The sequence below is a fragment of the Eubalaena glacialis genome, chromosome 7 (genome assembly GCF_028564815.1).
Source record: "Eubalaena glacialis isolate mEubGla1 chromosome 7, mEubGla1.1.hap2.+ XY, whole genome shotgun sequence".
NCBI lineage: Eukaryota > Metazoa > Chordata > Mammalia > Artiodactyla > Balaenidae > Eubalaena > Eubalaena glacialis.
In genome coordinates, this window is record NC_083722.1 from 85,265,180 (window position 1) to 85,279,628 (window position 14,449).

A 14,449-nucleotide genomic window follows, 5' to 3' on the forward strand; every position below is an offset into this window, starting at 1 on the left:
GCAGGGGCCACTCTTCATCGCGGTGCGCGGGCCTCTCACTGTCGCGGCCTCTCTCGTTGCAGAGCACAGGCTCCAGACGCGCAGGCTCAGTAGTTGTGGCTCACGGGCTTAGTTGCTCCGCGGCATGTGGCATCTTCCCAGACCAGGGCTCGGACCCGTGTCCCCTGCATTGGCAGGCAGATTCTCAACCACTGCACCACTAGGGAAGCCCCAAGCCTCAGTTTTCTGAATAAAGATTCTCCTTAAATTATAAAAAGGAAAATCATTAGAAAAAAAATGAATAAAGATCCTCATTCTTATTGGTTATCAGGAAGATTAAAAAATGAAAACAGGAGTGTTCACCCAATGTGTGAAAAAGAAGGATCCATAAATCCAATGTTAGCAGTGATGTGGGAAGATAGGTTTTCTTATTATTGACTAGAATACAAAAGGTGTGTCCCCTTTTCCGGGGACAATTCGAACCACTTCTAGGGATCTGTCTTGGAGAAAGGATTTTGTGCTCATAGAGGCATGTTCACTTGTTTTTTGTTTGTTTGTTTGCTTTTTTGTACCAGTGATTCTTAACCTTTCTGGCTTGCAGAGCCCTTGACGATTTTGATGAAAGCCATAGACCACGTGACATTAGGACTGGAAATGTGTTTTGAGGTGTTATCAGCATGTGGTAATAGAGGGAACCGTAAGAGTTTATCTGATGAAAAGAGATAGACACTGTCCAGTGCGCACACGTACCACCCTTGGCAGTATTTCAGGAGATGTGCAGCCCTTCTGGAAGCCAAATCCGTAGCTCCATAAATTGGTTTTCCGTCCTCTACCAGTTATCTACCCAAAGCTGTTGGCTATAAGGGAGACTTCGAAATCAGAGAGGGTTCGAATAGAGCAAGGCAATGCATTTCCTCCCGTGCGAGAAATAACTTCCTTCCATTTATTTATTCCACAGTCATTTAATGAGTGCCTGCTACGGGCTTGGTCCTGGGGCTAGTACCACCCAGTGGGAGAGGTCCCAGCACACTGGACCTAGAAGAGTCCATTGTAAGGGCACCTCCACCAGAATTAAACAGAAGACCTGAGGAGCAGAGAGCTGTTTTAAAGAACAGATGTTCTAGTTCAATTGACCAAACTAATCTAAAAGATGCCTCACTGTGGAGGTTACCTTTAGAACACTAGAGGGTGTGGTTTTGATTTATAGAACTCAAGAAAGCTTTTGGGAAGCGTCCAGATTGTCTGGCATGTGTGTTCTCAGAAATGTTTTGCATAACCTGTTTCTTAGGGAGACCCTCCTGATTTAGCAACATTTAGCTGCAAAGGGCAAAATGCAGTTTTCCGGATAAAACTGCACAACTTTTCTTTGTGCAGAAGCTTTCTTGCAGGCTTCTGGCTGGGAGAAAGGGAGGGATACAACCAACTCTATACCTGTGTTAATTTTATTTAGCTTGATTACAAATTCATGGCATCGTCATTTCCCCAGAACCTATTATGAGGTAGAAAATACAATATCAGAAATGAGGGAAGAACCATAATGGGAACTTTGGGTGAGTCAGTAACAAATAAACTGTATTTCAGGTTTCTTGTATTTCAAAACGGGAGACCTATTGCTGATTCCTCGTTGGTTTGGAATGATTTATAGCCTTTTATTTGTGGTTGAGTGTTGCAGTCTATGTTGTCATGGAAATTCTATTGAATTTATAGGTCCATTTATCCAAAATGATTTTCCAGACTTTATTTCATGGTGAATCATGTGGCTGTTACTCCCAAGTACAAGCGATTTCTAAAAAGCTTCACATTACAAAGAGCACAAACGCTGCAGTGGTTATTTTCGTGTTTTTGAAATACAAATGAGTTCCAGATGCACCTAGGCGGTCCCCTCCCCCTCCGCTGTGTCCAAGGTGTTAAGCATTTCAGAACCAGAAGCTTATGTACAAAACAGCTATGCAAGCAAGGGAAGGTTGTTTTAATAGAAAAGAAGGTTATTACAGTAACTGCAATAGGTGAAAGAGGTCTTGAAGTTACTGGTTTACGGGTAAGGGCAAGACTCTCCAATCTTTGAGCCCCATTACAGCAGACTTGTTCCTCCTCCCTGCAAGTTCGGTTGTAGGAAAGAGAAAGGAAAACAAAGAGCCTTACCACATTCATCGACTAGACTTCGTGTGGCAGTGGGTGTAGGCGAGGTTTCTACACCTCAGCACTATTGACATTTTTGGCAAAATAATTAGTTGCTTTGGCCGGGAGTGTCCTATGCATTGTACGGTGTTTAGTAACCTCGCTGGCCTCTACCCACTAGATGCCAGTAGGATCTACCCCCTAGTGACACCAACCAAAAATGTCTCCAGACATTGGCAAATGTCCTCTGGGGTCCAGAAATCACCCCTCTTTGAGAACCACTGCCCTGGGAGCTTTGTGCTAGGATCCTAGCAATAACTAATAGGTAGTTCTCACTGCTAATGGGAATTCTGATCAGGATGTTGTGTGGAGAGGATTTTTTTTTTTTAATAGTTTTTTTTGGGTAAACTTTGGGTTTATTTATTTATTTATTTATGGCTGTGTTGGGTCTTCGTTTCTGTGCGAGGGCTTTCTCTAGTTGCGGCCAGTGGGGGTCACTCTTCATCGCGGTGCGCGGGCCTCTCACTATCGCGGCCTCTCTTGTTGCGGAGCACAGGCTCCAGACGCGCAGGCTCAGTAGTTGTGGCTCACGGGCCTAGTTGCTCCGCGGCATGTGGGATCTTCCCAGACCAGGGCTTGAACCCGTGTCCCCTGCATTGGCAGGCGGATTCTCAACCACTGTGCCACCAGGGAAGCCCTGGAGAGGATTTTTAAAGTGTAGGCTGTGCAATCAAATGCCTGGGTTTGACTCCTGGCTCTATTACTTCTTAGACAAGACCCAAGATCTCAGCCTTAATTTCCTTTTGTATAAAATGGGGAAAATATTATAATAGTACCTACCCTCCAAATACCCCAAGGATTGAAGGAATTAAGTCACGTAAAGTATTGTAAGAATTGGATACATTAAAGCAGCCCTCCGCTGCTGCCTCTGGGCTTCATTTTGCAGTGTCTGCCTCAAGGGGAAGGGTGGAAAGAAGCAGTGCTTGGTCCGTGTAATTGTTATTTAGTCCTCGGCTGGTGTGATTCTGCACGCTCTGAGCCAGCCATGCTAACTTGCTCTGTGACACAGATAAGATCTCCCTAGCCTTATCCTCCTGCTTAGAGCAGCCTCTGTTGAACGGAATGGGTACAGAGCAGGGAAGCAACCTCAGCCGTGCTCCATTATTATAGGAGAAGACTATATTTTGTTTATCGCAGTTTCGAAAGCACAGCTTTTTCACTCATTTTATTTCTTTGTTATCAAAATATACACAAAGAGGAAAATTCACAAGTAATCAGCGTACAGCTGAATGAATTTTCATACACTTGGAACCAGGCCCCAGATCAAGAAAGAGCACTTTCTCGCCCCCCTCCTTCCCCAAGATCCCTCTTCCAGTTACCACTCGCCAGGGGTAACCACTGTGTTGGCTTCTGAGTGCAAGAGTTTTTCCTGATTTTGTACATCATTCCAGCAGAATCACACAGTGTATCCTTTTTTTTTTTTTTTAAAGAAAATTTCTGGTTTATTTGTCTCAGCATGGTTTGTGAGATTCATCCATATCATTACCTGCCATTGTAGTGCATTCTACCTTGGCACTACAATTGTTATTGATTAGCATCTGGGTAGTTTCCAATTATTGGAAAGTCCATTATTGATTAGCATCTGGGTAGTGTCCAATTTGGGTTTATTGAAAACAACCCTTTCACTAGCTTATTTGTGTTTTTCCCCTTTCTTTTTTTCCCCCATTAACTAATTTTTAAAGACACGTGAAACAATAGGGGGCCTATGGTAAGCCAGATGCCGTGGGAGGTGCTTTACTTGAGTTATTTTATTTAATCCTCAGTGTAGCCCAGTGACATATTTCTGATCTTCAGTTTCCTCATGGGGCTGCTAGTGCGCGGAGAGGAGGACTAACTTCAACCTGCGGCTCACACAGCTATTGAATGGGAGAGCTGGAACTTACTACCGTCCTTCCTGAGTCTGTGATGAGGGAATCTAAGCAACATGTAGCCAGATGCTGCACCTACTTCATTTATGTCCAAACTGATGCTGAACTGTAAGAAATAACTCAACAAATCATGCATAGTAAATCCCTTACTGTTGGAAGCAAGAGCCTGAACTTTTCCCTACCAAGAGACGAGTGCAAAAGTTAAATGTTTGACTAGTCAGATGAATCACCGAACCAGAAATTCCAAAAAGCAACTAATAAATAGACTTACAACGGCATAAACAGGTTACACGCAGAGCCTTTTAAAAGGGATCCCCAAAACACCCTGACACCTGATGGTATAGGAGTCATAGGCCTGCTGTGCAATTTGGATTCTTTTGCTCCCAAAATTTGGATTCCTGCTGTATATAGTTGAAGATAATTCCATATTACAGAGCAAGGGAAATAATTAAGGATTAGTGCACTCTGTGATTAATGATACTGTATAAAGCAAACGTTTCAGAATGTTTATTTAAATGCTACCTTGCGTGTAAAGATGTTGAATGCCTGCTGTTCTCTGGGGCACGGTTCTTCTAAAAATATTCTTCCACTGAAGGCTGTGTGAAGCCCACACACAGGTTTCTTTGCTGCACCTTGTGGCATGACTCATTGGGATTGTTGGCCGGCCCAAACAATTTATTTTCACCTTTATTTACATATCCATTCTGGTCATAAAGAAAGTAATAAAGATACATAATAATAAAAAGTGAGAGCTGTTGAATTTCTTCTTACTTTTCCCAAGCAGGTGAGTAGTGATTCGTTATTACAGTGATCCCATGAGGTCAGTATTACCTCTATGTGACAGAAGGGGACACTGAGCCTTAGAGATCTCAGGTGTCTTCCGTATGCAAATCAGGTCTGATGCTGTAGCCCATGTCCTTTGGTCTTCATTTAATATCACCCAGTTGTGTTGTCTGTCAAGTTCATGGATATTTTTCTGTAAGTCACGAGAGTGTGAACTGGGTTGTAGTAGGATATCATAGAATGTAGCCCCATTCTGCAGGGGAGAGGCTTGTTAGAAAGAGATGAGTGAAGAGGATAGAGCTCAGAGCTCAAAGAAACTCAAAAAGGAACAGGGTTGCAGAACCGTTTTATAATGTGATGCACAGACACATATAAATATGTCTGGGTGTGTTTTGCTTAAATCAGCAGTGACATTTAGGGGTGTATTAGTCAGAGCTCACCAGAGAAATAGCACCAATAGGAGGCTTAAGTCTCAAGGCTGGAAACTCAGGCCGAATTTCTGTGTTGCAATCTGGAGACAGAATTCCTTCCTCGTAGGGCACCCTCTGGCTTTCAACTGATTGCACGCGGCCGCCACGTTATGGAGGGTAATCGGCTTTACTCAAGAGTCTAGTGATTTAAATAGTAGTCATATATTTTTTAAAAAAATACCTTTACAGCAACATCTGGAATAATGTTTGACCAAACAACTGGGCACCATAGCTAGGGCCAAGTCGACACATAAAATTAACCATCACAGGGGGTAACAATATAATCATGACCCTTTAAAAAAGTAACTGGGAGTAAAGACTGTTCATTGATATAAAACAAAATATCCATATCATAGTTCTGAATTCAGAGTGTTTGTTATATAATATACATAGTGTGTATTTATCATTTTTCTCCATAATTTAAGTGAATAGATTTTCTTGTGTTGGAGTGTTAAAATTTCAGACTAGAGTTGCTTGGGTGGAAAACGGTTTGAAATTCCTTGCAGATGAAAGAGGAAGTAATATAATCTGGGTTTAGCAGACCCATACCTGGGTCCACTTAGCCATTTCATAGTGATTTGGGCTTATATATGGGCCTTCCTGAACATTTTCTCCAGCAGTTTAAGTCCATTCATTCTCTTAGTATCCTGATCTCTCCCTGCTACTCATCTTAATGTTATTTATTCTTAGAGATAGCAAGAACCTCTTTATAATGATTGTGGCTTTATCATTTGACTGTCCTTGCAGCTAGCTACCCAGAGCTCCCACTCATTTTATTCATTCCAAAATATGAATTAATAGTATTTACAAGAACAGCACACTGTTCAAACACAGCCTTTCACTAGGCAGGTAGCCTTCCTGCCCTCATCAGTCTTCCTGTCTGACGGCAATGGCAGAATGAAAGAATTAGAACGTGTTGTGTTGAGTGTGTGTGATCTGGCTATATAGTAGTGAAGGTACAACATAATCTAAAAATCAAGTTAGAGTAAGAACCTATTATCCAAAACCTTAATTCTGACACCATCATTTGCAAATCGTCCAACAAGTGGAACCAACAGATCATTAACTGTGTTGGGATTTTTACTTTGTCTTTGCTACATGTTTTTATTCTTAGGCAACTGTTTTTTGTCCACTACCACGTTCTCTACTGGTTGACTACACGGTAGCCCCAAGAATGATCAGGAAAATACATTTTGCCTCTTCACTTCTGTTATCTACTGCCTCTTATTAATTCTACCCTTGCCTTTCTAGTCACCGTCTTTATTTCATCGTGTTTATGTCTCACCTGTTCTTTTCCTGTAGCTTTTTCTATGTGTTCTTCCATTCTATTAGAGATGAACAACAGTATCCTGGAAATGTCTGATGAATCTATGAGCAGATGGCCTTTCCTCTGGGCTGTCTGCATGTCATTTCCTTAATTCATCATGAATTTTTTCTTGGGCCATGTATGTGAGGGGGGGTGCGCGTTGGAGAAATATTATGTAAGTTTTTTGAGAGGAAATTAAAATGTAGCGCTTTCTAACTCACCAAAGAAAGTACTGCTGGATTTTCCACTCTTGCATTGGGATCATTTCTTCTTGCCGCCATCACGACAGGGATGTGAGAGCTGACTTACACAAACAACTACAACATTAGAGAATAGGAAGTCCACCTTCAAGAAAATATCCCCTCTTGCCCATTGCCTGTATTATTCTGTATTCATTTAGTGTATGCCTTATGTGACCATGAGCCATATACTACCTTAGGCATTTTTGTGGTACATGTATCTACAACTCAACTTTGGCATTCAAAAAACAATGTTAACCTTGTCTTATTATTGATATTTTTGTCTTCCCAAGTGCAAACTGTCTTCATTTATCATAGTGCCTTATACATAATAGGCATTAAGCAAATTTTTTTGCCTACTGGAAGAAAGCACAGTGATTAAGGCTTTGACTAGAATCGAAACAATTAGGTTTTATCCCAACCCCACCCTCCGTCCTAAAGAGTGTTGTAATTTTAGAAATCCTTCTTTTCTTTGGCTGTATAATGAGGATCATGGTGGTACCTACTTCAGTGAGTATTAATGAATGAGAGTACAGTGCCTGATACACAGTAGGCACTTTATAAATATTTGAAAAATAACAACATTAATAAAAGTACAGATGGCTGTTGTTTTCAGATTTGTTGATTTTTATTTATTCAGCTTAACACAGATAGTGATACAAATTGGAAACCTGGCATATATACAGTTTTAAATCAAATTGCAAGTAGGACAGTTTTAAATGTAAGGGGGGAAATAGAGCAAGGCAGGAGAAAAGGGCAGCCAAGTGGGCATTTTGTTGTGACTCTGTATACATCATGCTAGGACCCTATAACACAAGAGCATTGACTGCTGTCAACCCTGTTCTCACAGAACCCATCTCATCTTCCTCCCGTTACTTGATAGTGTTGTCATTCATTCGGCCATTTTCCATATGTATGATTTAGCACATGCTTCCTGGTCAGTGATGGGGTAGAATACCATTTTCCAAATGTCAGGTTATGCCACATTATACTCGATGTTATCTATCGCCTTGATCTGGCTAGAGGAATTCCTGCAGATTTTTCCATTCCAACCATTACACAAGGTAAAATTAAATGATCCACCAGGCCTGTGATTCTCGCTCATGAGTTTGAAATACTTTATAGAACTGGTCCTTCAGTTGCACCCTGGTACCCATAGTCTACCAGTGGCTTTTTTAGTTGACCTTCGTGCAGTTTGTTTCTGTTGTTGGGGAGACTTACATATCTCATGGCACTCTTTGTGTTGGAGGGACATTCATTTACACCAAGTTGACCCAGTTTTCTGGGTCCTGGTTGGAATAGATGTACAGAGCCTCAAGCTGTACAGTTTTCTTGAAGAACCAAAGTGTTCCAATATCAAACATATTTGGAAAATATTGAGTTAAAACTGTTTGGTCTTTAAATACCATTCCTCACTAAAAGAAACCAGGGCTCAGTCAAGAAATGGCCAATTCCAGGGCTGGAACAGGGGAAATACAAGATGGGGTTAGAACATCTGTGCCAGCTAATAAGGAGGTGCTAAAGAATGAAAAATGATGGGAACATGGCAAAATGACAAAGGAATCTGTTTGAGGGGTCTCCTGCTGGGCAAATCGGTGCTCTGTGAAGCCACAGTACTACAACTGTGGTCCCCTGCCCAAAAGGCACGACCTGAGTCTAATCATGAGAAACCATGAGACCAACCCCAATTCTACATAATAACTGGCCTGCACACTTCAAACTACCAAATAAAGAAAAAGAAAGGCTGAGTAACTGTCCCAGGTGAAAGTTGGGGGTCGGAGGGGTCAGTATAAAGAGACGTGGCAACTGAATGCAAAGTTAGGTCCTAGATTGGATTCTTGGACCAAGAACCAAATAATGATCTATAATAAACTTTGTATCAAAGTGAAACTTGCTCATTTTAATGATGTTACTGTGGATATGTAAAAGAATATCCTTGGGCTTCCCTGGTGACGCAGTGGTTGAGAATCTGCCTGCCAATGCAGGGGACACGGGTTCGAGCCCTGGTCTGGGAAGATCCCACATGCCGCGGAGCAACTGGGCCCGTGAGCCACAATTACTGAGCCTGCGCGTCTGGAGCCTGTGCTCCGCAACAAGAGAGGCCGCGATAGTGAGAGGCCCGTGCACCGCGATGAAGATTGGCCCCCGCTTGCCGCAACTAGAGAAAGCCCTAGCACAGAAACGAAGACCCAACACAGCCATAAATAAATTAATTAATTAATTAAAAAAAAAAAAAAGAATATCCTTATTCTTAGAAATGATACACTTAAGTATGTATTGGTAAAGGGGCATATTTTCTCCCACTTAACTATTAAATGATTCAGGGAAGATAATTGCTTGGAGGGAGAGAGGAAGAATGCAAATGGGTAAAATATAAATTGGTGATGTGGGTAAAGAATATAAGGAACAGTTAATGGATCTCTTTATTGTCCGATTTCCCAGATCTTTTCTTCAGTTTCAGTTCACCATGTTTCTACAGGAAGAGGATTGCTATACAGTAAGCTTGACTTCGATTCACATTATTAGAAAGAACGCACTTTGGGGGAGGCTGAAGGAAGGCTCTGAACATGGCACTTGAGAGCAGATACAGAAAGTTGATGGGCTTACTCGCAATATTCAGCAGCCACCCCAATCCCTTCCAAAGATGTTTTTGTGAAATAGGTTTCTAGCCTGTGCCTAAATTTGTCTCATCAACAATAACAACAAAATGATTTAAAGTCCAGTGCCCTCTCGGCAAAACTGCATCTACTTATTTACTTTCATATTTAAGATATCTTTAAAAGTTAACATAATTCAATAGACTACAACTTGAGAGAAATAGCAAGGAAAACTGATACTTCAGACCTATGGCTGCTGTTCTCTTTATGAGACATTTTATTATCCTGATGGTTGGAGCCATGACTCAAAGACATTTTCTAAAAATGAATTTCCTCACCCAGTTGTAAATGAAAATGCTCTTGAAGAGATTTTAAAGTATTGTGTATCACACGCTATTCAGGTGATGCATTAAACAATGCCGCCCCTGCTCATGGGCTGAAGAATAAGAAAACCTTCTGTGAACTTAGTTCATTTGAGGGCCTGGGTTTTAAAAGGAAAGTGAAGTGTAATTTTCTGAATATACTTGTGCAGAGTTTCTTTCTTGGGTTAGTGGCATTGTCCCCAAAGCAATTCACCCAGTATTAAACTATTTTAATCTGCACCTCATTGAATGGATTTTTTCTCAGAGTAAATTCATGATGTCTGTAGCCGTCCAGACATAAAGGCAACACATTTATAAGAGGTTGCCAGCGTCAGTGGGAATGCACAGTCTAAGGAAAATAATTCACCATAAGAAAGAATATTCTCCAAAAGAATCTACCCATCCTTCTCCCATCCACTTGGTTATCTAACTTTTCCTTAAAAGTGTCCTGATTTGGGCTCCCTAAATATACCCTTCAGAGAAGATATGTCACCTTGTTCTTAACATCTTGGTTAATTCAGTCAGCAGGACTCTGTTCACCTTTGACGTGTACTTCACCTTGTCTCTCTGACTTCCCTTTTCCCATTGGGAATTTATCATTTAGTATCAAGTCTCCATACTCCATGTGGGGTGTGGTTGTTCAGAAAATAGCATCATGTCATTTGGAAAAGTGGGAAAATAGAGGTCATGGAAGAGAGCTAATGATATAGGAGATTTGATTTTCTGTAAAGAGTAGGGGCCATTCTAGAAGATTCAGTGCAATCACATTCATATTAGAAATCTTAAGATGCCTGCCAAAAGTTAACGTGACGAGGATGACGATTTGTGGAGCACAGTTAAGGTCCAGGCGTAGTGCTACACACTGTACCCTGCACCTACGTGTTTGATCCCCACGCCCATCCTACCAAGGGTAAGCGCTTGATTCTATACGTAAGGAATGATGCTTAGAAATTCGCTGGCTTTGCCTGAGGGCTCACATGCAAGTAAACGAAGAAGCTGGAATAGGGTCCCAGATCTTTTATTTTTATCACATATGTAGTCTCTCAAGAATACTCTGTAGGTTGTTTTTGTTCTCTGAATTGTTCAGGTATTGAGGAATGTGCAGGCATTAAAATTGTATAATTATTTTAAGTTGATTTATCCGTGTTCTGCTTTTTGAGTGAGAAACCCTTGCCACATGTAAGAGAAGGTATTTAAGGTTGGGATGAGAGCACCTGAACTTTACACTCTTCAACTGATGTTTCTTTTTAACCAAGTCGGCATCAACTTTCTGAAGCACTATTTCCTCATCTGTAACTGAGTGTAGTAATTTCTGCCCAGTCTTCACAGGGATTGTTAGATGGATTTAGTGAAATCATGAATGGGATGGCTTTTCACAAACTGTAAAATATAAAGCATTATTATTATCCTTACCATTATATTCTTTTTCGATTGACTAAAATAGTCCATTTGGACTGTTTCTCAAAGCTACTGAGAGCCCCCCTCAGATTCTCGTCATTAGAATGGGCATTATCTATAAAGATGTGTCCATTTAAGCGTTTATAATTTTAACAGAAGGACTGAATCTCACAGTCTTAGTTTCCTACTTCATGGTATTTAACTCCATTAAAATTTTGTTTCTTAATAGGGACATTTCACCATGACATGACTATTAGGTAATAAGAAGATGTTGGTGTTATTTATTTTGTGTGGCCTGAAGGCATTGTAGTTATGTGGAAAGATGTGTGTTTTAGTGATACCTACTGAAGTATGTAGGGGTAAAACGATATGATGTCTGGGGTTTGCTTTCAAATACTTTAGCAAAGAAAAAAGTACGGATAGATGAATACATCTGGCAAAATCTTAGTATGTTGGGGAATCTGGGTCCATTGTACTACTCTCTCTACTTCTGCATAGGTTTTCCTAATGTATTTTCCTAATACATTTTTTAATTGTTCTTTTACAGATGCAGATTTTCTTTTACAATCCAGATGACTTTGACAGCTTTCAAACTGCCATTTCTGAAAACAGAATAATCGGAGCCATGGCCATATTTTTTCAAGTAAGTTAACAGTGGGCTCAAGTATTGATACTTCAACCAAAGAGTTCTCTTGAGTATTTTTTTTTTTAATTCACCGAATTGTTCCATGTTTAATGAATGCATCTGTTTTCTAGTTCACATCTGTCTAAATGAAAGATATTTCATATTGTCTAATGTGTGATTTAAAATGTAAATAAGTATGCTTAGAAACATAATGAAAATTTTTGCATGAATTATTCTGATTTTATTGCTACTTGACTGGTGCACAGATTGAAGAACACATTTATCATCTAAGTTACTTCACTGCTGAAGCGTTTTGAACAGGTTCCTACAGCATATTAAGAGACTGATGTAAAAAAAAAAAAAAAGTGGGTTTTCTTTGGAGCAACTTTAAATTTGACATTACTTGCAAGTAGGTTAATAAATCGCATCGGTCATTTATCTAAAGAGACCTCGTTCCCACCCCACCCCCCTGCCAGAAATCCCCATGGTAACTAAAATTTTTATTGGGACCATTTCCAAGTTAGTACATTTTCATTAAATGAAGTCCCTAGTGTGGGTTTTGGCACACAGTAGACATTTGGTAAATGCCAAATAAAATATGTATCTGTATCCAGCCATCCCTGTTTCTATGGGATGGAGACCCTGTGGTGTATGTGTCTTCTCTGCACGAACAGAAGTCTATTCTGGGCACTGTGCTGTTGGCAGTTCACTTGGGTTCTGTCTGGACCCCTTCTGCATCTAAACCGTGATTGTTTTGCCTTAGGCAATACTGAGGTCACTTGAACTTCCATTCTTAGACAGTTTCCACTTACGTAGTTACCTCTTGTTTTCTGTAATTGTCCTCTTAGCACACTGTTTTTCATGTTGCTGGACCTCTACTCCTGCAGCCCTGCCATCAAACCTACCCCTGCCTCCCTCCCCGACATGCCCACCCACGTCCAGTCCAACCAGGTTCTACTTTATAGGTCATCCTTTTTATAGAAAATAAATTTTAAAAATGTTTTTATGAGTACTGAAAGGTCTGTTTCACAGCATGCCCTACCCAAAAGTTTTCTATTTTTCCAACTCTAGAAACTCTTGTTAAATGTAAGCCCAATTAAAGTATTGGGCAGGGGAGGCACATTGGTGTACAAACCAGCAAAAGGCCTCAGTGTGAAATCTAGGTTTTGGATTTTTAAAGTGTTTCCAGGACACGAGTGTAGTTCACATACAAAGAAATTTGATGTGTATTTCATCTGGTTAGTCCTCTAAATTTTGGCTTGCTGTCCTGTAGACACAAAATAGAGGGCAGATAATATAAAATAGAATAGTTTTTCTTTTTTTTTCTTTTTTTTTAGATAGCAGCTGTATTGAGCTGCTTTCTTTGTTTTCTTTATAAGTCCACATATGCATTTATACATCAGAGTTCACACTATGTCATGTAGTGGAAAGAAGACGGTATTGTTATTTTAATTTGGCAGTCTCGTTAGAACCTGTATTTTGAGATCTCTGTGTTTTGAATCTTTCTAATAAGAATGCTAAATTTGGGAGTTTGGTATTTCTCCCCCAAATAGAGAAATCTTGATGTATATTTCCAAATTCAAACCTGGCATCTTACATTTTGGTATTGAAGAGGTATTTATCATTGTTTCAGCAGTGATTCAATGCCAGGTATGGTACCAGTTGCTACATTAAATATATAAGATGAATATAGTCAGCTCCTGCCCACTAGGAGGACCTCGCTGTCACAGTGCCATGGGATAATGGCTAGAAAGACATGAGTAGAGAAACTTTTCCACTTGTAAAAGGCTGTGGTCTGACTTGGTGCTCATAAACTCACATATTCATTTTCCAGAGTGATAGGATGTGAATGACCTACAAGTGCATGTCTAGGCAAGGCTAATTTCTGTGCAGTTGCTGTAGCTTTGATGCCAACTTACTCCACACACTAGAATAATTTTCTAACACTTTCCATTTTTCATTATCTTTGTTTCTTTTTTCTTCCGGATCATGTGCCTATTATGCTGGGTTGTTTTGGCTCTCTCACTGCCTTTGCTGTGATTAGATATGATGAGGTCCAAAACACCAAAGCAAACACAAACCTAGCAGACACATGGTCGACCAGGGAACCATATATTGGCTGAGAGGATAGGTTGCCTGCAGGTGGTCCTATTGTGGCTCATGGGCATGATTATGGGTGCTACATAGTGTTTACAATTATTTTCTTCAGTTAAATATGGAAGATTTTACATAAAATTTCCTAATGATGTTGCAGTAATCAAGATCTGAGTAGTGACTCTCTGTCTCCTTTGGAGGGGGTGTGAATTCCCATGACAACACAGCCTCTAGGCGATTTTCTTCATGACTTCCTGTCAACATGACCTTGAGATCATGACTCCAACCTGGACCCCAGTAACTTTGACTAGTGCCTGACATCTTTTGGTTACAGACAGAGTTGAAGGTCAGTCTCAGTGCTGAAATATAGTGAGCCAGGTTTCCCCTGAGTGCTTTGTGTGAACACTAGTAAAGGAAGGATCGCCTCCAGGTATGGAAGAAAACAAATCATGGCAGCCCCACATGGTTTTACGCGTTTGCGCCCACACAGTGCTAGAAGGCGCATTCACTTCATAGCTACTCCTGACTGGAATATTTATTACAGTTTTCC

At 40.5% G+C, this 14,449-nt stretch overlaps 1 protein-coding gene across 3 annotated transcripts in view; it reads left to right on the plus strand.

Moving 5' to 3' along the window:
* Positions 1–14,449, plus strand: part of PTPRG (protein tyrosine phosphatase receptor type G) — a 729,368-nt gene that overhangs the window by 481,965 nt on the left and 232,954 nt on the right. For all 3 annotated transcript variants that reach the window (XM_061197096.1, XM_061197097.1, XM_061197098.1), the window contains exon 5: positions 11,728–11,823. In XM_061197096.1, the coding sequence (XP_061053079.1) occupies positions 11,728–11,823 (96 nt within the window). The remainder of the gene's footprint in view (positions 1–11,727; positions 11,824–14,449) is intronic.